The following is a 25,037-nucleotide window of genomic DNA, read 5'->3' on the forward strand; positions in this document are numbered from 1 at the left end:
AGAAAGTAAGGAAGTACTAAAATAAATAAACAAAAACAAGCAAAAAACAAAACAAAACAAAACAAAAAAAAAACAAAAAGATCCCTCAATCATGAAGATACGTTACAGTGACAGAGAAACAAACTGAAAAAGCTACCAATGGCCAAAGTTGAAACAATTTGACCAACAAAATAAAATAGTATTAGAGTATGACCCAAAGTATAAAATAAATACCCATGGGGTGCCTGGGTGGCAGAGTCGGTTAAGCATTTGACTCTTGGTTTCAGCTAAGGTCATGATCTCAGGGTCATGAAATCCAGCCCTATGTTGGGCTCTGTGTTGGGCATGGAGCCTGCTTTAAGATTCTCTCTCCCTCTCCCTTTGCCCCTCCCACTCGTGCTCTCTCTCTCTCTCTCTCTCAAATAAATAAGTATGTATCTAAAGTAAATATCCATGAGTCCTCATATAAATGAAAAATAAATGATAGAGAAGAGACAAATCTCCCATGCACACCATTCCAAATAGCTTATGTTCATAGTGTTTGTCTTTAAGAAGATAGAACACAACTTCCCACTTTTTTTTAAACATTGATTTTATTTATTTATTTAATTTTATTTTTTTAATATTTTTTATTTTTTTAAAGAATCTATTTATTAATGAGAGACACAGAGAGAGGCAGAGAGAGAAGCAGGCTCCACGCAGGAAGCCCAATGCGGGACTCGATCCCGGGTCTCCAGGATCACGCCCTGGGCTAAAGGCAGCCACTAAGGCACTGAGCCACCCAGGCACCCAAACTTCCCACTTCTTAATTGTAGGCTGTCCATAATTATTTCCTTCCAAAGGGAATAGTCTGGAAAGGGGGAAAATTAGTAATCTTATAGCAGAGAATCCTGACAAACACTACCTCAACCAAATAGTCAAATTTAACATTAACAGTGAAAAGTCATGTTGATATTATGTACCCTTGATGTGATATAATAGAATGACTCTTCACCTCTATGGTCTTCCTCCCCAAAACCCATAACCCCAGTATAATTATGGGGAAAATATCAGACAAATTCCAATTGAGGGACATTCTACAAAATATATCTGAGGAGTACTCCTCAAAATTGTCAAATTTACAAAAACAAGGAAAGATCTGAGAAACTGTAACGGGGCCATGTAATGGATGTGGGGCTTATGGGAACTCAACTATTTTCATAATTTTTCTGTTAATCTTAAATCACCCTAAAAGTTTATGATTTTTAAAAAGTCAACCAGCCTGGAAAAATATATTCAAAATACATATATATGACAAAGTACCTGTACCCGGAAGAGATAGAACTAATACAAATGAATTCTTAAAAGACAACCAAATTTAAAAAGATAGCCTCCAATTTTAAAAACAGCAAAAGACTTGAGACATTTCACAAGATGTAAAAATAGTCGATAAGTACATGAAAATATGCTCATCATCACTAGACATTGGGGAACTACAAATTTAAAATTCAGTACCATTTCACACCCACTGGAGGTGTTGTTTCAAGATTTCTTTTCCTTTAGTGCTCATGGTTCTTTGTTACCTCCAAGAATGAAGCGATAGGCCAAATGAAGAATGGTGGGTTGCAAAGCAAAGTTTACTGAATGATAATACAAAGCTCCCCAAGAGGGAGTTTACCTGAGAGGGTTGCCCTGGGAGTTTCTAAATCTAGAGGTTTTTATGAGAATGTTGGTGGGCTGTTTTAATCCGATTAACTCTCCACGCACCTGTCACCCAGTCAGGTTTCTGTCCATGTGCTCATCTACCTATTAGGTGATTGTTCACGTGGGAAAGGGTGGAGGGCTCCTTCCAGGGAGATGTAAAATCTTTTTAAGGGTAGTTTCCTCTCGGAGGAGGTGCTTTGTTCCTGCCTGCCTTTTTTCCACTATCCTCCATTAGAGGGGTTAAAATTACAGCGATGACTCCAAATGTTAGCAAGCATGTGGAACAACTGGGACTTTTTATACATTACTAGTGGGAGTGTAAAATGGTCCAACCATTTTGGAAAACTGCTTGTCAATTTCTTGTAAAATTAAGCTTACTGGGGATCCCTGGGTGGCGCAGCGGTTTAGCGCCTGCCTTTGGCCCAGGGCGCGATCCTGCAGACTCAGGATCGAGTCCCACGTCGGGCTCCCGGTGCATGGAGCCTGCTTCTCCCTCTGCCTGTGTCTCTGCCTCTCTCTCTCTCTTTGTGACTATCATAAATAAATAAAAATAAAATCAAAAAAAAAAAAAAAAAGGCTCTGCAAACTCCCAGCTCCCTCTCCTCCAAATCCAGGGTCCTGAGAGCAGTGGTAACGCATCAGGCACGGCGCGGACTCCTAAGCCAGTCAGGCAGGCCCATCACGCACGCCCACTCCGAGGAACAGCCATTGCTCCGCCCCTCGTCAATTGCAGACACGCCCATTCATTCCGCTCACACCCGTCCTGTGAACCGTCCGCTCACCTTTCAATCAATTCAAATATCGCAAGGAGCAAACCAATCGCAAGCCTCCTCTACGGGAAGAGGCGGGCATCTCCCCGGAAATGCTGGTTAAAACCCCTCCAATCAGAGGCTTTGTGCGGGATGTTTGAATTTTGCGGCGCTCTGGCTTGTAGGTGTGCCTGCTTCTGCGGCGGCAGCGGGCCTTCAGACCCAGAGGGTTTCTTTATTTTTAGTTCCGTTGAGGTTTTACTCCAAAAGCTGCCTCAGGTAGGTGGGTCCTGGGGAGCTGGCCCGCTTCTTTGTAGAAGGTCTGGAAGGGTCGGAGGATGGGGGCGGTGGGCTGGACGCAGCTCCGGGGAGTCTCCTCTAGGACCGGGCTACCTGTCCTTCCCGTGGCTGGTGACGCAGCCCTCCACAGGAGCAAATGTTTGTTGCCCCGACCTGTGTAGTGGTCAGCATTTCGCCACCGGGGCGTAATTAATCTTTGGGGCGGGACAGTATTTAGTAGGTCCTGGGAAGTATTGTTGCTCCCGACATTAAATTCCAGCAGCTCTTCTCAGATCCCGTGACAACTGAAAACACCCCAGTTGAGAGCTCGGCAAGCAAGACTAAGGCATTTCTATAGATTTTCAAGCTGGGAGAAAGTCCTGTAAGCCAAAGAACAGTTTAGATGCACGCGAAAAGCCATGCTGCCTGGCTTGGGATGCCAGTTTCCCCACCATTTAGCTGTGCTAACGGGAGCAGTTAATTTACCGCATCTGTATAGGGGTGGTAATACTATCTTTTAGGGTTTAGGTGATTATTAAATATTCCTTTATTGTTAGTTCTCTTTCTCCCTCTCCTTTTCTCTGCTGTATGTCATGTGTATGCTGTATTTTAAAAGAACTAATACGTTTTATTTTTCTTTAATATTTAGCAAATTAATAGACGGAGGGAGGGGCACCTGGGTGGCTCAGTGGTTGAGCGTCTGCCTTTGGCTCCGGTTGTGATCTCGGGGTTCTGGGATAGCGACCCGCATCCGGCTCCGTAAGGGGAGCCCGTTTCTCCCTCTGCCTATATCTGCCTCTCTCTGTGTGTCTCTCATAAATAAATAAAATCGTAAAAAACAAAAACAAAAAACCTTGGCGGGAGGTGACAAATCAAGTAGTAGAGGAGGATTCTTGATGAAAAGCACAGTCCTTGGGTGTCTGCTGGCTCAATCCATAGAATATGGCTAAGTGGAGGCCCAGGTGTAGATTTTACTTCAAAACAAAACAAAACACAGTCCTTTGTCACTTCCCCTGGCCTCTTGAAGGAGAATCTTATAGACATCCAGAGCATATGGATTCTCATTTTTTAGACTGTTGATTGCTTTAAATCATCTAACATTTTAATTCATTGCATTTCTTGTGTGGATTTTAGATTTTCCTTTTATCTGGAGTTGTCTAGCAGACTTTCTTAGTTATTCCTGTTGAAGAGTGTACTGTATTTATAATTTTTTAAGCTTCCTAATGCCTCTTGTTTATATTCTGGACCATAGTTTCCTGGGCTTCACTTCATCTGTCAAGCAGGTTCCTATTTAGAACTCCAAAATGCGTTTTATCTTTTGATAATCTCCTTCTCTCTCTTCAGTGTCACATACTTATTCCTTTTTAAATTTTATTTTAATGTTTTTGTTTTCAAAGTCTCTAGGTTAGGACAGGAGTTGAACTGAAATCTTATTTTTTTTTTTGAAATCTTAATTTTTTTAAATAATAAAAATCCATAGAAGTTGGTCTCTCTTTTCTCTGATAGGATGTCTTCACATTTTGTCAGTCGGCACAGAAAGGACTTAAGTGTCAACATGATTAGAACTAAAATTGCTCATAGGAAATCACTATCTCAAAAAGAAAGCAGATATAAGGAATATGAACGAAATAGACACTTTGGTTTGAAAGATGTCAACATTCCAACCTTGGAAAGTAAAATTCTTCTTGAATTAGATGAGACATCTCAAAATCTTGTTCCAGAAAAGGCCAAAGTCAAGCCAAGTAAGTAAAGATCTATTGTGACTTTAAATGCTTTGAAGAGTGAATAAAATTTGGTTTAGTACCTGAGGTTAAAAAAACCCTGAACAGAAGCGTGGAGTTTTGAAACATCATTCCAGGTAATTTGGTATTTTCTACACAACTAAATACTGTTTGTTTAAGGTAAAGGCTGTGCAAGTTCCTGGCTAAGCTAAAGCCATTCATCTGTGGAGTATTATAACACTGTATTACCTATATTGCCTAATAGGAATCCTAAAGTTCTTACTCTTGGAGCTTAGTAAGGTAACTATTGACAAGAGAAATTAATAAGGGACATTAAAAATAGAACTCATTGAAAAATCCATGAAATAAGGATGTCTTATCAATGGGAATATTTCTCAGAAGAGCAAAGAATTTGCCCAAAAGAATTTGGAGTCATTAGGAAGGAAAAAACCAATTAAAGGACAAAGGAATGATCTTGGGAAAAGATAAAAATAATGAAAGTAAGAGTGTCTTAGAAGGCAAGGGATGCTACAGACCAAAAGGAAGAGAACTAGGAAATGACTTTCACATTTTGTCAGGAATCATTGGACTCCTTTTTAGTTGCATTTATACAGCAGGCACTAGGAGCTGGATTGCAGTGAAATAAAGCAAGGATAGATGCTGAGTAAATGACAGATAGTCTTTTTAGAAGTTTTCTAGAGAATGAAATGGGATTCTAAGTTGTTTAACTGTTCACTGCTTCATTTTTATGATATCCAGGACCATTGTAATATGTGGCACTTAGAAGACACTCTACATATTCAAGTTTAATAGATTCTGTAAAAGAGTGTTGGGCTAAAAGATTTCTTCTGGATTTATCATGTTTGTGATCCTAAAGGAAAGTGAGAGAAAAGAATTAGATACAAGTGTTGCAGGGTTTTGTTTTTGTTTTTGAGATGAAGTGATCCATGCATGTTTGAGGGTCAGAGGAAATGGACTGGTAGTCAAAAAGGAAGAAAGTAAAAAGCAACATCTCTTAGTTGTTGGGAGGAAATGAAAACGGGGTCATAGACTGGTAGAGGATGGCTTCCCAGACATTTTTTGTCTGGGAAGCAGTGATGTTCTGACTTCAAGTCCTCTCCTGCCTCTACTCTTGCCCATTCAAATGCTCCATTCCTTGACCAAAATCTCAAATCAAAGTCTAACCTCGTCAGTACTATTAAAATATCTGATTTATTTTCCATTTGCAAAGGACTAGGGGTGGGAGTGAGCCTGGCATGTTCCAGAGAAAGCAAGTAGGCAAGCATGGCAAGAGAAGAATGAATAAGGGGTATCTCCCATGGCTAGAGAAGAATGAATAAGGGGTATCTCCCATCCCTGTGGAGCCCTGAAGGTACATGATACTCTCAGGTATTCTGGCTTTTACTGAGTGAAATGAGAAGCCAATAAGGGATTCGTGGGTGTTTATGTAAATCTGATTTTTGTTTTTAGAAGCATTACTTTGGCTGCTGTGTTAAGAATAGATTGTAGGGTGGCAAGCATGGCCTCAGGAAAACCAAATAGGAGACTATTGCAATAATTTAGTTGGTAGTTGATGGCTGATCAAAGTGGTAGCTTTAAAGATAAGTGGTTACATTCTGGATATACTTAAATAATTGAACCAATAGGATTTTCTAATGGATTGGATGTGGGGTTGATAAAGAAGAGTCAGGATGATTCCAAGGTTTTTGGCTTAAGCACCTGAAAGTAGGGAGTGGCCATTTACTAAAAAAGACCCAGGGAGGAACAGTTTGGGGGGCATGATAAGATTAAGAGTTCAGTTTGGGACATGTTCGATTTGAGAAACCTATAAGACATGTAAGTAGAGATGATGATAAGGTAGTTGGATATAAAAGATGAGTTCAGGCTAGAAGTCTGAGCTGAGAGATAAATTTAAGAATTGTCAGCTAATAGATGGTGTTGGAAGATACTAGACTAGATGTTATTATCCAGAGTTTTTCTGTGGAACAAGGAGAGAAGAGGGGTAAGCACTCCAAAATTTAGAGGGTGAAGACCCGAGGAGAAACTAGCAAAGAACTAAGGAGCAGTACAAACTAAACCAGGAGGACAACAAGAAGATTGTGGTATTCTGGAAACCAAGTGAAGCAAGCATATCAAGGAGGAGAGACTAACTGTATCAATGCTGCTTGTTAAGTCAAGCAATAGTAGAAGTGAGAATTTGAACTTTACCACTCTGAAGGTCATTAATCTTGATGGGTAGTTTTGATGGAGTGAAAGCCAAATTGGAAATGGGTTCAGAGAATGGCAGCACCACTCAGGAGATAGTCTTGCCCCAAAAGTTGAACTTGAGTCTAATCAAAACCTTAGATATAATTTCCAGTTTATAGAAAACATGAAGGCTAGAAGAGTGAGTTAAAAAACAACAAAACAAAACAAACAAAACAAAACAAGAAAGCAGACAAATACAGTGCAGGGCATTCTGTAGGACAACCAACTAGCTTTTTTTTTTTTTTTTTTAATAGGACCATGGCACGATAAGTAGGGTGCCAATTGTGTCACCAATGATTATAAGTGTGACAATTGATGTTTCTGGAAGGGCCTGGTTGGTCAGAGGTCTCTCTTTGGCTGGTTGTGTTTGCTCATGAGCAAATCTCTCTGTTTGCTCCAGTGTGGTGTGTAAATGTTATTTTTTATGTGTGTCATGACACGAGAAAGATTGAAATACTGGCATGGATGTGATCACCGGAGGATAAAAAGCCTAAGAAATGAGAAGCCAGAGCATTAGAGGGGTCATCAAGATTTGTACAATGATAGTGATGGAGACAGTGACAGTGAGCTAGGAGCTAAAGCCTTAAAAGAACAAGAGGAAACCTGGAGGGCCTATAGATGACAAACTGGGGTACTGGATAATGTGACCCAATGACATGAAATGTAAAGGCGGGATCTTTTAGTGAGAGGAGGAAATCACTGGGAAACAGCAATGAGGACATCTCCCCCTTTTGGGTCCAGTGATAGCGCCAGTGTGGGAGAAAAAAAACAGTCAATCATGTGAGAGGACAGCTGGGGAAACTGTCTTCAGGGAGAGCCAGGTTTCAGTTAGATCAAGTGATGAAGGGAACATTTAGAGAAGAAAAACAGAGGTTTTGTCGGTTAACCATTTCAGCATCTGTGCTTTTGCTTGTTCTGTTCTCTGGCTTATTTTTTAAAAAGCAACTTTATTGAGGTGTAATTTACATGGCATAAAAAAATCTACCCATTTTAAGTGCATACTTTTTTAGTAAATTTACTTAGTTGGGGTATCATCTTCCTAAATTATTTTTGACCCTTACCCAGTGGGCCAACATAGATTCATTCTTTGAAACCTTTTTCAGGTATTCTCTTTTCTGAGAAGCCTTTCCTGATCTTCCCAGACAGAGGTTTATTCTGATTCTCTATTGTGTGCATTCTCCAATTTGTTTCATGCTAAACCAGACTGAAAGTGTTCATTTCTCCAGGATGCTGTGAGCCCTTCAAGGGCAGAAATTCTCATACTTATTCATACTGCCTAAGCATGTCTTGCACATAGACCCTTATATTTCCCAAACCAGGTAAAACAAAGTATGTAGATGGAAACTTAAGTCAAACTAAAGAAACTGATAAGTAGCCCAAATATGGATGGGGATATTCGTTAACCTAAAACTTGGTGACTTAATACAATAAACATTTATTATTTCGCACAACTGTTGTGGGTCAGAAGTTTGGGTTCAGCTTAAGTGGGTGGTTCTGGAGTTTGCAGCCAGGATGTCTTCCAGGGACACATCTGCAGGCTTGAGTGAGACTGATGATCTGCTTCCAAGATGACTCACTGACATGACTGGCAAGCTGATGCTGGCTTTTGGCAGGAGGCCTTAAAATTTATCATGTAAACACCTCCATAGGGCCACTAGAGTCCCCTTGAGATTCTACAAGGCCACTGGCTTTCTCCAGAGCAAGTGATCCAAGACGGGCAAGGCAAACTCTTTCGTGTCTTTAATGACCGAGTCTCGGGAGCCACACTCCATCATTTCACAGTACTTTGTTGCTTATCCAGGTCAGCCCTATTCAGGGTAGGAAGAGATGACACACAGATATCATTACCAGGGGGTGAGAAGCCTTGGGGTCAGCTTGGAGGTTGGTTATCCTACAAGTTCATTAATTCAAAAGTAAGATAATACATGCCTAGTGTGTTGCAAGCAGTTAATAAATATTTGAAAAGACAAAGGCAAAAGAAATAAAAATTTTAAAAGAATAGGGGTTGAAATAGCTTGTGACTGGAGTGCTAAGGAATTAAAAGCATTTCTCAATAGCAGTTGAAGTTAGAAATTAGACTTTTGCCTAACTTTTTTCTGAAATGTTTTATACACTGTGGGTTTTTTCTGCCTAGGGTCAAAGAAAACCATTCTAGGTGATCAACGAAAGCAAATGCTCCAAAAATACAAAGAAGAAAAGCAACTTCAGAAATTGAAAGAGCAGAGAGAGAAAGCTAAGCGAGGAGTATTTAAAGTGGGTCTTTATAGACCTGATATGCCTTGTTTTCTGTTATCAAACCAGAGCACTGTGAAAGCTGAGCCAAAAAAGGTAATTTTACTATCCTAATTTGGTATCAAGGGGTAGTTCGTTTTAACCGGAATTTTCTTTAAGAGGTTAAATAACTAGAATGACCATTTCCCTGTAATCTCTATATTCATTTTACTACTTGGTAGGAGGTGGGAATGACATAATAGCAGCTCAGAAGATGAAAATCAGATCTCTTGATGTACTTTATAGGTTTTTGAGATAGGAAAAACAGTGGGCAGAAGTCAGGTTCCTGGTTGAATGAGGAGGACTGATCTGAGTGCCTAGAGCACTGAAACAGGATGAAAGGAGGAACGATTGAAAAATATTTTGGTCACTGAGTCAAAGAGAATGAAGTTTGAACGGGGGCAGTGGGATTTGTAAATTAGGTAGTCACTGGTGATTATTTTAAAGATATGTATAAAAGATCTTAGACTGTATACTCATTCCTGATTTAAATATGAATTGAGTAATACAAAGGCCTATTGAATATTGCACATTTTAGAGTAGGGAGAGATTATTTATGTTTGGAGGAATATCAAAGAAGACTTTTTGGAAGGGGTTAGATTTTCGAGATATACAGGTTACCAATCATTGGTCTAAACTATAGACAACTATTTAAAAATGTTAAAAATATATGTGGGTGATGGGCACTGGTTCTTACATGTTGGCAAATTGAATTTAAATTAAAAAAATACGTAGTGAGAAACAAATGAACAAAGGAAAAAAAGCGAGACAAACCGAGAAACAGACTATTATCTCTAGAGAACAAACTGATGGTTACCCGATGGGAGGTCGGTAGGGGTAGGTGAGATAGGTGATGGGGATTAAGGAATACACTTGTGATGAGTACTGGGTGATGTATGTAATTGTTGAATCACTGTATTATACACCTGAAACTAATATAACACTATATGTTAACTATGCTGGAATTAAGAATAAAATAAATATTATATGTATGTATAAGGGGAACAAGAGACCCATCATGGTGTTAAATAATAAAATTCACTAATTGTTTTTATTTATTTAGATAGCCATTGTTGAATTCTGCTCATCCTGCAGTCTAGAGAAAAGACTAATTTCTTTAGGATTAGATTTTCATGGAGATTTGGAGAAGAAAATGCCTTCTCCTTTAGGGGAGAAATCTGATTATGCTTCTAAGAAATTTTACAGAATTGATAAATATCATTTTTAAATCAGTCTCATGCTAGATTTTTTCCACATTTTGTGATCAGGTCTCCATTTTCTCATTGACAGTGGAGAAATGCATAATCATGAGACTTGAAGGCAAACTGTCAAAGCTTGGAGAGTAAGCTATACAGTATTTTTTCATTAAACTGAAAACAGAAGATCCTAATCTATACGCCCCCCCCCTTTTTTTTTTGAAATGAGATCTCTTACCAGGAGACCCTTTTTTAATTTATTCAGAGGCAGAGAGAGAGGCAGGCAGAGAGGCAGAGACACAGGCAGAGGGAGAAGCAGGCTCCATGCAGGGAGCCCGATGTGGGACTTGATCCCGGGTCTCCAGGATCACACCCCAGGCTGCAGGCGGCGCTAAACCGCTGCACCACCGGGGCTGCCCTCTATACCCCTTTTGAATATGTCCAGCTGTCATATTAATGATGATTCAAATACCTGGAAAATATGGTTTGAAATTTCTTTCTTCACCTCACTGAGAAATGTTTTGAAGCTACTAATGTAAATGTAATTTAAGTTAAGCCAGAACCAGAAAACAAGAATTCAAGTTGGCAAGTATCTTTTTGCCATAAATGATTAAGGATAAAATATAACTTTAAAATGAGAACTTTGGGCAGCCCAGGTGGTTCAGCGGTTTAGCGCCGCCTTCAGGCCAGGGCTAGATCCTGGGGACCCGGGATTGAGTCCCACATTGGGCTCCCTGCATGGAGCCTGCTTCTCCCTCTGCCTGTGTCTCTGCCTCTCTCTCTCTCATGAATAAATAAATAAAATATTTTAAAAAGGGGGGGGGATTTATTTCAGAAAAAGACATGAAATTAAACTTTTGTCAATTCATTTTTTGTAACTTTATTTTCTTTGACTGTTTTAAGGCTGTTTCATCTTTTGTACGGATTACAAGGTCAAAGGCCAAAGACCAAATGGAGCATACTAAGGTATAGTTAATATTAGATAATTGTTACTGAGATGACAAACTGTACTTTTTTTCCTAGGGTAAATTCATTTTTAATCTAATACCAGCTTTAAGCATAGTGATTAATTTGCTAGAGTTAATAGTACCAGAATCAGTATTATTGGTATGCTGACATAAAACCATCTTGGTTAGATACTAAGGAAATATTCACCTAAAATATCTTTGCCCAACATCCCTTATGAGATGTATGCCAAACTTTGTGTCATACTCTTGTTTACTGGGCTTCTGCTATGCTTTCTGTGTCATCACAAAATGTAGATAAGGATATAAAGCATATAGGGTGCTTTATTTATGGGTCTTCAAAATACCCCATATGATTAAAATTATTAGGAAGATTACTAAAATAAAGTGATGTGAACTAGGAGGAAAATAGTATCCCTCTTCATCAGGTGAGGGAGCTGAATTTCACATATTCAATAAAGTTTGTGTCCCTCCCATGTTTCTCTCTAGGGTATAGTAGTGAACAAAATAAAAATATGTTAGATGGTCGTAAGTATTATAGGGGAGGAAAAAAAGAGTGAAGGGAGAAGGGGTGTAGTGGAGTAGGTGGAATTTTGATTGGGGTTGTCAAACAGGGCCTTGCTGAGATGGTGGCATCTTGAGTGAAGTGAGTGAACTACTAAAAAGAGCTTTCTATCCAGGAAAAGAGGTCTCTAGACATAATTCAAAGGTCTGGAAGTAGAAACATGCTTGGTATGTGTAAGGATTCTCAAATTATAGTCACCTATTTTTAAGAGCTTAGGTTATCAGCATTTTCTAAAGTCTAGGATTCTAAAGCAGCTTAAGGCAGTTTATATAATGGAAAACTTCTTTCTTCATCTCATTTTATTTGGAGAAGTAGATTTTTTGCCAGGTCATTTACAATAGTCAGATTTCAGATGGGTCAATTTATAGATAAAAATGTAGAATTTGAGTGCTTGCTTTGGCAGCATATATATTAAAATTGGAATGATACAGAGAAGATTAGCATGGCCCCTACACAAGGATACCATGCAGAGTCATGAAGTGTTCCACATCCTCCTTGCCCTCTATCCCTGCCTCAGCTTTGTGTTGTGTTTGTGGTTCTATTGCCCCTCTTTTATCCGTTGCTATTTTTGTGATGACTCCCCACCTCCCATCTCCACCTTTTCTAAGTGGCTCCTGGGGGAAGGGGTCTGCTCATTCCTTCTCTCCCTCTCACTCCACCACAGCTTGGAAGAAAGTAGGGGTGGCAGAAATATGGTAGTGGGAGTCTTTGTACCTTGAATGAATAAAATGACTTGAAAACTGCTCCCCCGAGTGGCGATTTGATGCAGTATGCAATTAAATCACATACCACCTAATCTTTTATATAGATTAATAATGGAAGTGATGTTCGAGCAATCCAACCTGGTCAAAGACAAACTTCTGAAAGAAAAGTATTGGACAAAGAGGAAAAAGGTAGGAATTTAGCCATTATTATAAAGTATATTCATTATAAGCTCTGGTGTTGCCACAACAGTAATTTAATAATTACAAAAAGCATTTGATTTGATTCTTTCTTTCACAGTTGTACAGCCTGTAATGACCACATCAGTGAGACTGACTCGATCAGCCACTCAAGCAGCAAAGCAGATTGCCAGAACAGTCTCATCTACTACAGCAGGAAAGCCAATCATAAGAGCTACTAATGGTAAAAATTATTTCTTGACCAGTGACTGATCTAGAATGTTTTGGTCTTTGAGGTTGTGTTCAATATTAAAAATCATCACGTATGACTCTGAGCAAGAAACAAGGAAATGGGAGATTCCAGTTCCTAGGGGTAGATTCCATGCCTCAACATCCAGTTAGCACACAGTGGATGCTCAAAGGTGGAAGTACCTGAATTGGTGTGAGGAGCACTTCAAAGAGAAAAATTAATCACCCAAATAAATTACAGCCCATCCAGCCATCCATTTGGTGGAATACAATGTAAACATTTCAGAAAAATGTTGTAAAAGCACATGATGTATTGAGCAAAGAATAACAGATCAAATTCTGAACAGTATGTTCACAATCCTAAAATATGTATATGAATATGTGAACATAGAATAAAACTGGAGGGGTGCCTGGGTGGCTCAGTGGTTGAGTGTCTGCCTTTAGCTCAGGTAGTGATCCCAGGGTCCTGGGATCGAGTTCCACCTCAGGCTCCCCACAGGGAGCTTGCTTCTCCCTCTGGCTATGTCTCTGCCTCTGTGTGTCTCATGAATAAATACATAAAATCTTTAAAAAGAATGAATAAAACTGGAAAAACATACTCTAAAGTGTCAATAGTAATTGTTACTGAGTAATGTGATCTCGGATTATTTTTAAAGATTTGGTCATTTTTGTGCTCTACTTTATTTTCCTAATTTTCTGTATCTGATAACCAGAGGCAAAAAGTAAAATACCTTAACATCGTGCTTTTGTTTTGAAAACAGATGGCTTATACTTGGCAGGAAATTTCATGTTTTTATAATATGACTTTTAATCAAAAAATGCTTTAAGATATACATTCCTATTTTTGCCTTTTTTCCTTTTCCAAATTACCTTGTACCTGTAAAGCAGCATTTTCTATCTAGTCAAAATGATCATCTTATTTCATTTTTTAGATCATGAAATGGAAAGACAGAGACCAAATCAAAGAAGACCTACCAAAAAGACAGAAACAAAACCTGATAAGGTAGAGTATAAACATCTATTTCTGGACACTTTGAAAATCTCATTGCTACTTTCATAAAGTTGAAATTAAGCGTAATACAGAACTACTTCAAGAGGGTTAAGCTACATATGTGTTAAAACCCCTTGAGCCATAAAGAAGCATCAAGAAGATTTATTGTTGTTGTTGTCTTTCAGGTATTATATCCTCAGAGCTTTATAGCTAGAGAAAGCATAATTTGGTTAACGAGAGATAGAGAAATACAATAACACAGCCAACAGGAGTCTTCACATGGGAATTTACTTAAGAGATAAGATGGAGTAGGGCAAAATGTATTGACTTTGGATTCATTTAGGCATGAATTATCTGCTTCCAGTTAGCCAGATAACCTTGGGCAAGTTGTAAGTTTGTTTTCCTATCTCTAACCTGCAATACTTAAAGTAGTTTTAAGAATGAAATAACCGGGCAGCCCTGGTGGCGCAGTGGTTTGGTGCTGCCTGCAGCCAGGTGTGATCCTGAAGACCTGGGATCGAGTCCCACATCAGGCTTCCTGTATGGAGCCTGCTTCTCCCTCTGCCTGTGTCTCTGCCCCTCTCTCCCTCTGTCTCTATGAATAAATAAAATCTTAAAAAAAAAAAAAAAAAAAAGAATGAAATAACTTAGGGGAGCCTGGGTGGCGCAGTGAGCTAAGCATCTGACTCTTGGTTTCAGCTGAGGTCATGCTCTCAGGGTCCTGGGATTGAGCCCCCACATCAGGCTTCACACTCAACATGGAGTCTGCTTGAGATTCTCTCTCACCCTCTGCCCCTCGTGCTCATGCTGTCTCTCTCTCAAATAAATAAAATCTTTTTTTAAAAAAAGTATGAAATAACCTAACATTTCTAATGGCATTTAGCATAGGGCCTAGTAGAGTCTTTAAAAAAAAGTCACCAATTTGAGGGTCCAATTCCTTGGCTTATGATTCATATTATAATTCCTTAACCTTAAAAATACGTTTTTCCAAAGTGTAAGAAACCTGGCTAGTTCTTACTAAAAATCAAACCAATCTCCTCCAAGGAAGGCAATATAGGATAAATCGTCATAAGCAAGCAGCTGGCTCTCATAGTTCGTCCCTTAAGATTGATTTCCTCCTTAAGGATTAATGCTAGATTTTTACTTTCCCTGCTATGTTGGCCTCAGGGACAGTGTCACCCTTAAATTCTTGTCCAGGTTGAAATACTCTGGTTTCTGTTTATATCTCATTGAAAATCCAAAACAGAGACTTCTAAGAATTACGTGTAAATGAGTGTGTGAGGGCAGTCCCGGTGGTTCAGCAGTTTAGCGCCCCCTTCAGTCCAGGGCTTGATCCTGGAGACCCGGGATGGAGTCCCACGTGGGGCTCACTGCATGGAGCCTGCTTGTCCCTCTGTTTGTGTCTCTGCCTCTCTCTCTCTCTGTCTCTCTCATGAATAAATAAATAGAATCTTAAATAAATGAATGAATGAATGTGTGAAATGGCTATGGGGAGCCAACAGGTACCAACTTCCAATTACAAAATAAATAAGTCCTGGGGCTGTAATATATCACATAGTGACTATAATTAACAATACTGTATTGCATATTTGAAAGTTGCTAAAAGAGTAGATCTTAAAAGTTCTCATCACAAGAAAAAAATCCTATTTATATGGTGATGGTTGTTAACTAGACTTATTGTGATCATTTCACAATATATACAAATACTGAATCATGTTATACACTTAAAACTAATGTTATATGTTAATTATATCGCAAGTGAAAAAAAAACAAGTAATTAAATTGACTTGAAGAGAAAATATGCTTCACTTTTCACTAACATTGAAAAATAATTTTGTTCATATGGTGGTTATTTATAATAATCCAAGATTATGGGCAGCCCCGGTGGATCAGTGGTGTAGTGCCGCCTTTGGCTTGGGGTGTGATCCTGGAGACCCGGGATCGAGTCCCTCATTGGGCTCCCTGCATGCATGGAGCCTGCTTCTCCCTCTGCCTGTGTCTCTGCCTTTCTCTTTCTCTTTGTCTGTCATGAATAAATAAATAAAATCTTTAAAAAAAAAAGAAATGTTTTAATAATCCAAGATTATTTACAAAAAGGATTTCGGACATGACAGTAGTGGTATCTAATAAACATTGGATTTCTGATTCTGAAACTATTGTAATTATCAGCATAATCTAAAAAGAGATCTGTATTAGGTGAGTAAATTTTTCCACCTTAGTTTTTTCTTCTTTTTTTTTTTCTTTAAAGACTTTATTTATTTATTCATGAAAGACACAGAGAGAGAGAGGGAGAGGCAGAGACACAGGCAGAGGGAGATGCAGGGAACCTGACGTGGGACTCCATCCTGGGACTCCAGGATCACGCCCTAGGCCGAAGGCAGACACTGAACCACTGAGCCACCCAGGTGTCCCTCCACCTTAGTTTTCATGTATCTTAATTTGTTGTAACACCTAAAACATGTTACTTATTCCTGTGAGGATTGGTTCTCTCTCCTGGATCATAGCAATGATTTAGTGTAGCTGGTCTTCTAGTTCCTTGTATACATTTCATTGTATTTGATTTTGTCCCTTTATGTACATGGGACATATATATCAACTTCCACATTTTCAGGCCTGTAAAAATTGGTCGAATATATCCCCAGAAAAGGAATTCTCACTCTATTCTGTTTATTCATGACTAGGTCGTTTCTTTTAAAGTCGATAGTGAAGATAATACTTTGGATTTACAAATCAGTGCAACAAATGGAATGGATCCAGATGGAGTCTTACCAAAAATGGAGAATTTACCTAAGAATACTGCAAAAACAAAAGGGAAGAATTCCTTTGCACCTCAAGATTTTGTGTTTCAGCCACTGGATGGTCTGAAGACCTATCAAGTAAAACCTATGACTCCCAGAAGTGCCAATGCTTTCTTGACACCCAGTTATACCTGGACCCCTTTAAAAACAGAAGTGTAAGAATATAATGTTAATAATGAATTCCTTGCTAAGATGAGTAACAAATATCTTTCTTAGATTTGGCTTGTGTTTTTTAAAGTTCTTATTTATTTAATTTAACTACAAATCATGAAAATTTAGTTTTTAAAAAAAAATTCAGAAGGCTGCAATAATCCATCTGACAGTTTTGATAGTTCCTGTGCGTTGTTATTAACATTATTTTCATAGTACAATTTGTGTTATATTGCTTTTAGTAAGTGACTTTATTGTAACACTTAGAAATAAATTTTTAGAAAGAAATTGCTATAATACTGTAGCTCAGATATGGGTGTTTGTGGTTTTTTTGCTGAGTATTTAGAAAAATTACCTCTAAAGGCAAAAATGATTAACTTGCAAAGTAGAGGGAGGAGTGTATGGGTAGGGATCATATGGAATCTTTAAAAGGCAAGATTCTTTTGCAGACTGGCTGTGGCAAATTTACTAGAAACTGTTCAGCAACAGCAAGACTATTAAGTGTTTATTCCATTAAGAGATCGTCAAAATCTTTAGATCACATGAACGATTAATAAAGATGGACATCCCCACTGCATAGGTGCTTACATTTTTCTGCTCCAGCATAGATATGTTGTTTTTAAAATGGACATATTTCTAGGGCACTGACTGGCTCACTCAGAAGAGCATGCAACTCTTGATCTTGGGGTCATGAGTTCGAGCCCCACATTGGTATAGAGATTAAATTTAAAAATAATAAAATTTCTGTTTTATCCCAGATTTTTAAAAAACAATGTAATTTTGAAATCCTTCAGTTATATGTATAGGGTTCATACTTCATGAAGTATATTTTTTGCTATTGTTTTTAGTGATAAGACTCAAGAAGTGACAAAAGAAATTTTGACCCAAGAATGTAAAACTTACTCTGCAAAGATGATACATCAAGATTCAGATAAACTACAATGTCCTTTGGGTTCTTTAACAGTTTGGAATAAAGGTATGGTATTTTAATTAAATTTTTACTTGCCTTCTGGATTGTGATTTATCAGAGTTTTGTTCACAGCCCCACAGGGTCAGAAGAGATGGGAAACCTGGGGAAAGATATCTGGACAGAGTTGGAATGAGGAATGCAGACTGAAAAAAGACAGGAAATAAATGTAAATTGGAAGAGATTAAATTATTGAAACACTTTAGAGGAGATGTGGTGAATGAAATCATTGAAGCAGAAATAAAATGTTAAATTCAACAATGAAAGAATGGAAGGATTTTTAAAATTTGTCTTTTGTAGGGGATGTCATTTTAAAAATTGCTGCTTTGAAAGTTATATGTGGTGTTTTCTTTGTAGAACATGTCTTAAATAAAGATGAGACTACTACTAAAAATTCAAATGGCCTTACAATAAAAGAAGTCCCATCACTTGAAATAATTGAAGATCAGATATCTCAGCCCCACCATGATGTGCTGTATTTCAGGTTTGTCCATTTGTTCCTAGTGTAAGATTTTGTATTAATGTGTAGATATTTAAAACCAAAGTTAAACTATTTTAACCTTAATATAATAGATGAATTAGACTCTGGGTGATTTTTTAAAAATTTAATTATTTTTCAGTAGCTAGTACTTTCATTTATGTGGTTTCTAATTTGAAAGATAGAAAAAGGTACAAGTAAGAAGCCCTTTCTCAATTGTCTCCCAGCCCCAAAGTTCAAACCTTCCATGGAGGCAAGTGTTAATTCATGTTTTATGAAAAAACTTTCAGAGAGATAGATAACATGTAGACAAACATATTTTTTTTCTTTTTTTATACAAACAGTAGCTCACTATTCTGTTTTCATTTAATGTTCAATGTGGGAGACATTCCATTTTAATACTTAGAGCTTTTTCATGTTTTTTTTGTTTATGTGTGGGTATGTGGGTGTGGGTGTGTTTAGTGACCATATAGTATCCAATTATGTGGATGTGCCACAATTTATTTAGTAGTAAATTGCTGTTGCTGGCTATCTACATTGAGTTTGGTCTTTTACTAACTCACTCAAGACTGCAAAGAACAACCTTGTGTACTTTCCAGTTGTCTCATGTGAAAATATGTAATGGCCTCAATTTACATTCCCTTCAACAAGGTATAGGGAGTTTCTGTTTCCTCATACCTTTTTTTCCCCCCAGAAAGAAACCAAATTAACCTTTATTTTACAAGGAAGTATAGTGGAAGATGGTAGGAGCTCTTTGGCCTACTTAATCATGAGATAGGATTACTTTTCTCTAATGGTGAAGAGTGAAAATTAACATCCTGTTTGGGGAACTTCAACCATGTCACCTAAGGCCTTGGAAACAAATCAGAGGACTGTATTTGGAGAAAGGTCCCAACATTCCATATCACATAGGAAATAATTACATGCTGCTATTCTTTTTTTTTTTTTTAAGCTTTTTATTGTGGAAAATTTAAAACATATATGAAAGTGCAGGGACTTATACACTGAACCCCCATATACCCATCATTCATGGTCAATCTCATTTCATATTTATTCCCATATACTTCTGACTCAGGATATTTTAAGAAAATCCCAGGTAATCATATCACTTCATCCATAAGTATTTCTGTAGGTATTTTTCAAAGTTAGACTCCTATTAACCATAATACTTAATGTTAACATAATCATAATAATTAATGTCATAAAATATCCAGTCAGTATTCACATTTTCCAAATTATAGTCCACGTGCAGGCATGCACACATACACGTTTATGTACATTTTGTTTATTTTTGAGAGAGAGAAAGAGTGTGTGTGAGCAGGAGACAGAGGGAAAGAGAGAATCCACACTGGATGCCTCAGTCAGGGCTCATGTCACAACCCTGAGATCATGACCTGAGCCAAAATCAAGAGTTGGACGCTTAACTGACTGAGCCACCCAGGTTCCCCCATGCTATTATTTTTGAGTGAATGTATTAAGAACATTCTCATACCTTTTCCAATACAATGTTAACATTTTTTTTTTGAGCTTTGCCAATAAAGTAGATAAGAAATACTATCTTGCCTATAGTCTTAATATTTATTGTATTATGAACAAGTATCTTTATATGTTTGAAAGCCACTTCAATTATTTTTAAAGCATGAAATTTTAGAATTGTAAAAGATTTTAGAGATTAGCTAATCTGTTATGTTCTCAACTATGAGACATTGCGATAATAAGCAATTTACCCAAATAAATAATGTCAGATCTAAACCAGGTCTCATTTCTCATAACTTAAGTCATCCTCTGTCATGCCACTAGATATAAAAAGCTAAAATTTTCTTCTAAGAAACAATTATCCTGTTTCTCCTATGAGGATGCTTTCTCTAAAGAAACAAATTACGTTTACTTTGGGCCAGCATTTCTTAACCTTGGCGCTATTGACCTCTTAGACAAAGTAATTGTGTGGACCATCCTTCTGCATTGTAGGTTGTTTGGTAACATCCCTGGCCAGTAGCACTCCTCTAGTTCATGACACAGAAATGTCTCTAGACATTGTCAAATGTGTCCTAGGGAACAAAATTAGACCTCTGTTGAGAACCATTGCCTTTGGAGTGACAAGCAAAGCCTAATAATTATAGAGAATCTGTAAGGCTCTGTCACTGTAATTCCATAGTCAGAGTTTTTAGCTTCAAACTTACTCTTGAGAGTTGAGTTGATGTTAGTTCCATGGACTAGAGCAGAACTAATAACAAGAGAAGTAGGGAATATCTGATTCTGTAAAGTCTCTAAAAAATAAGAATGGAAGAAATTGGAAATATTAGCATGAAAAGTGGGCTCTTGGTATTAGTTATTTGTGTAAGTTTTAGATGTAAAAAGAGAAACATAGGGTATTGACTTGTATTTATGGCTTTTAATGAATCACCGTACATAAAATCAGCATCAGCTCTAAAAAATTAACATTGTACCTAGCTTTTATACCTTCCTAATATTATTTGTGTCATAATGCTAATACTTAGATATTAGTATTAGAAGCATTTGTAAAACTGAAATGTATGTCATAATTTTAGAAATATTCTTCAGTTAGAAACTGAGAAATTAACTTCGCACTGCCTTGAGTGGGACAGGAAGCTTGAATTGGACATTCCAGATGATGGTGAGGGAACATTTATATTTTTTGTTTTAGTTTTGGTTTTTAAAATATGGTTATAGTTATATTTATCTAAAACATAAAGATCTAGAATTGTCCAACTGAATGGTTACATTGTTATTTAAAGCAGCAAGAATTTTTCATATCTCAACATACGTTTGCTAGTATCTCTGTGCTAAGATGGCACATGACCTAAAAGTTTAAGTAATTAGAATATTGATTGTTTTTCCTGAAAATTAGACATTTGCCTATTATTAAATTGACATGAGTGACATCTGTAACTGGTATTATCTAATTAAACAAAAATATTTTTCTGAATGAATATTACCTGAATCAATATGGAACGGATTTTCAGAAAAGTTCCTTAATCTTTCTTATCTGAGAAGCTGTTTAGAAAAGAATCATTTGTGTATTGTCAATGTGAAGTCCTTTGTAGATACTGATGTGTGATGAGTTGTTTGCTGTTGAAATCTTATTAAACACAAGGAGAGGTAAAATGCTGCTGTTTGTGTAGCAATATGTATGAGAATGAATAATGCTAATTTTTAGCAGGAATTAAAGCAGATAGTGAAAGCTCGATGTTTGTAAAACAAAATTTTGTAATGGTATTTTTTTTGTTTTGTATTAAGGTAAGAATTTGATTCTTTAAGCCCTAGGATATTTATGGTGAGGTCTTCTTATCAGCTGGGGGCTGGCAATCCAGTTTTGTCCTTTAACTTTTAAAAACCTCATATTTCCTTTAGCTAAAGATCTTATTCGTACAGCTGTTGGGCAAACAAGACTCCTTATGAAAGAAAGGTTCAAGCAGTTTGAAGGGCTGGTGGACAATTGTGAATATAAGCGCGGTGAAAAGGAGACTACCTGTACAGATCTGGATGGATTTTGGGATATGGTTAGTTTTCAGGTATGTGGTCAAGCATTTTCAGTGTATTCACTCTGAGATAGTCTTTTTGAAAATGAAGTTAACAAAAATAAACTATGAATAATGGAAGCTGATTTTTAGGTACTTGTAATACTAAACGAGATATTAGATATTCTAAACTGTAAAGCACTATCTAAATTTTAAAGACTTTTTTTTTTTCTTTAAGATTTTATTTATTTTTTCATGAGAGACAGAGAAAGAGGCAGAGACATAGGCAGAGGGAGAAGCAGAGTCCATGCAGGAAGCCCAATGCGGGACTCGATGCCGGGAACTCCAGGATCATGCCCCAAGCCGAAGGCAGACATCTAACCTCTGAGACACCCAGGCGTCCCTGATTTATTTATTTTAGAGAGAGAGCATGGCGGGGGGTGGCGGGGGGGCATGGGTAGAGGGAGAAGAATCTCAAGCAGACTCCTCACTGAGCATGGACCCTGTCATGGGGCTTGATCTCACAACCCTGAGATCATGACCTGAGCCGAAGAGTTGGACGCTTAACCGACTGAGTCACTCAGGTGCCCCCAGCACTGTCTAAATTTTATAACTGATGTCCACTTCTTCTCCACTTCAGGATGATTTCTATATGGTTTGGAAATTGAGATTATATTCAACTGTTGCATAGACTATAATGACTCTACATTTGAGAAAAATGAACAAAGTTAGTCTTTACTAGTTCAGATCATCTAGCAGTTACTGAGTTCTTACTATGTGCCTGGCATTGTACCAGAAATTTAAAACTAAGGCACATTCTCTCTCCCAGAGAAGTTCGTAGCTTATTAGTGAGTCAGACACAACATATAATTCTACTCTAATGTACAAAGTGCTATGATAGAGGGAATCACTAGGGAGATCAAAAAAGGTATGGGAGGAGATGATACTTGTACCTTTTTGACCTTATTTTAGAGATGAACATATAAAATACTTACAAAGGAACCAGTAGCCAATAATCATTAGATGTTTGAGGAAAGCCTTAAACCTGGGAGAGGTGGAGGGAGACAAAGAAGTCAAAGCAAACCCGGGAAGAAAGCTTTTTGGATGGAGGAAATGAGGATAATAAAAGAGAAAAGAACTTTTATTTATTTTTTTTTTAAAGATTTTATTTATTCATGAAAGACGCAGAGACATGTGAGACTCAATCCCAGAGCTCCCGAATCACACCCTGAGCTGAAGGCAGATGCTCAACCGCTGAGCCACACAAGCATCCCAAGAACTATTAATGTGAGTGTTAATATTCTCAAAGAGACTCCAGTGTTAATTTCTCATCTGCCAAATAAGAACAGCTATTAAGAAAAGAACTGTTCGAGACCAACAAAAAAATACTCTTTGAAGATAAAAACTATGAGATTAGAAATACAAGGTTCAATAGAAACGTAGATTGTAAAGTTAAGATCTTCCATAATATGGGGGAGATGTAAAATAGGAGAGACTGAATAAGCTAAGAAACAGATAAGAAGATAAAGTGGACCAGCCTAGAAGGTATAACATCCAAATAATAGGAATTCCAGAAAAAGAGAATAGAAAAGATAATGAAGAGGAATTGATCAATGAAATAGTTTAAATTTTCCCCCGGAACTGGAGGTCCAGATTCGAAGGAGCCCATTGAGTGCCCAGCTTTATGGGTCAGAGTAGACCCACAGCAATGCACATGATTAAATATGATTGTACTACTTTGGGGATGAAGAGAAAAATCTAGGGACGCCTGGGTGGCTCAGTGGTTGAGCGTCTGCCTTTGGCTCAGGGTGTGATCCCGGGGTCCTGGGATTGAGTCCCACCTTGGGCTCCCTGCATGGAGCCTGCTTCTGCCTCTGCCTGTGTCTCTGCCTCTCTCTTGTGTGTCTCTCATGAATAAATAAATAGAATCTTTAAAAAAAAAAAAAAGGAAAAGAAAAGAAAAATCTAGAAGCTTCCAGGGTGAAAAAACAAGTTTTACACAAAAGGTCAAGAATCAAAATAGCCTTGGATTTCTCAACAGAAACACTGAAAGCTGAGAGAAAAATGCCCTCAAATTTCTGAGGGAAAATAACTTCCAACCTGGAGGCTTGTACCCAGCCAATTACATGTGAGAGTGAAAAGGCACTCTTTAGACACCCAAAGTCTCAAATTTTACCTCCCAAGTTTTCTTTCTTAGGAAACCAAGTAAGAATGTATCTCATAAAAGTAAAGGAATAAACCAAGAATCAGGTGGAGGTGGGACTGATCCTCAAGAGTGGGCTAAGGGAGTTGGGGCTGAGGAGACGTGACGTGAGGTGAGGTGTGCAGGTAGGAAGCAGTAGTTGAGATTGGAGCAGGAGGATGCATTGCTCTGTGAGATTGGTCTCTGCAAAGCTTAGCTAAATACACTACCTGCTTTGTTTTCTCTTTAAATTGTGTTTAATAGATGTATGCAGACTTTAGAGATGAATTGATGATAGATACATAAAAACTAAGCAAATGAAAAGCAAAAACAATGATTCAGTAAAGAAGAAGTGAAGAAAACAATTTCCATTCCTATACAGCCCAGATGTGATTAGTGTTTAGGTAGTCATGATGATATAAGTGTTGATTTATGACTGGTTTTCTTGTATATTTACCAGTTTTCATAATAATGAGTTGGCTCACTACCATCTTTCAGTAGTGACCAATTAATTTTGTGTTTTTTAGTAGTAGTAATTGATAGATTTGAAGGTTTTTGATGTGTTTGTATTGTTTACATTTATCATCTATTGATATTCATTTCCCAACTTTGGCTGATAGGAGCCTCTTCAAGTTGGCTCCTGGAAGCTCTTTTTTTCCTTCTTTTTTTTCTTTAAGAGCTGTTTGAGATTTAATCTAATACCTAATTAGAATATTTTCAGCATAAAAACATCTTGCCTATGTGCAAGTCAATCCCCATGCCCACTCCAGCCCCAAGCAACTGACTGTGGATTTGCCTTTTCTGGACATTTCATATTAGATAGAATAATATAATATGTCATCTTTTGTATGTGGCTTCTTTCACTTAGAATGATGTTTTCCAGTTTCCTCCAGGTTGTAGCATTTATCTGTATCTTGTTGCTTTTCTTTGCTGAGCAGTATTTCATCATATAAATACATCACTCTCTAGTCACCAGTTGAGGGACACTTGAATTGTTTCCACTTTAGTGATTATGAATAGTCTTCCATGAATATTCACATACAAATCTTAGTGTGGACATTTGTTTTCATTACTCTTAGGGTATATATCTCGATATTGCTGGGACATATAGTAAATTGATATTTAACTTTTTAAGAAACTGCCAAGCTATTTTCCAAAGTGATTGTAACGTTTTACTTTCCCATCAACAATGTACTAGTTTTCCTAT

General features: G+C 37.6%; 1 protein-coding gene and 1 non-coding gene across 2 annotated transcripts in view; both read left to right on the forward strand.

Annotated features, from left to right (window-relative positions):
• The first annotated feature begins 2,566 nt into the window (after nucleotides 1-2,566).
• DLGAP5 (DLG associated protein 5) overlaps nucleotides 2,567-25,037 on the forward strand; it is a 39,107-nt gene continuing 16,636 nt past the window's right edge. Inside the window, exons 1-12 of the mRNA XM_055303695.1 lie at nucleotides 2,567-2,690; nucleotides 4,197-4,432; nucleotides 8,793-8,986; nucleotides 11,029-11,091; nucleotides 12,464-12,548; nucleotides 12,658-12,780; nucleotides 13,718-13,788; nucleotides 16,458-16,729; nucleotides 17,573-17,700; nucleotides 18,049-18,175; nucleotides 20,719-20,804; nucleotides 21,542-21,702. Of these exons, the coding sequence (XP_055159670.1) occupies nucleotides 4,198-4,432; nucleotides 8,793-8,986; nucleotides 11,029-11,091; nucleotides 12,464-12,548; nucleotides 12,658-12,780; nucleotides 13,718-13,788; nucleotides 16,458-16,729; nucleotides 17,573-17,700; nucleotides 18,049-18,175; nucleotides 20,719-20,804; nucleotides 21,542-21,702 (1,545 nt within the window). The 5' untranslated portion in view covers nucleotides 2,567-2,690; nucleotide 4,197. The remainder of the gene's footprint in view (nucleotides 2,691-4,196; nucleotides 4,433-8,792; nucleotides 8,987-11,028; nucleotides 11,092-12,463; nucleotides 12,549-12,657; nucleotides 12,781-13,717; nucleotides 13,789-16,457; nucleotides 16,730-17,572; nucleotides 17,701-18,048; nucleotides 18,176-20,718; nucleotides 20,805-21,541; nucleotides 21,703-25,037) is intronic.
• LOC129496523 (U6 spliceosomal RNA) lies at nucleotides 12,043-12,149 on the forward strand. Its single transcript, XR_008661798.1, has one exon. It is a non-coding gene; the product is annotated as a U6 spliceosomal RNA (small nuclear RNA).

Source organism: Nyctereutes procyonoides, unplaced genomic scaffold (genome assembly GCF_905146905.1).
Source record: "Nyctereutes procyonoides isolate TBG_1078 unplaced genomic scaffold, NYPRO_anot_genome, whole genome shotgun sequence".
NCBI classification, from domain to species: Eukaryota; Metazoa; Chordata; class Mammalia; order Carnivora; family Canidae; genus Nyctereutes; species Nyctereutes procyonoides.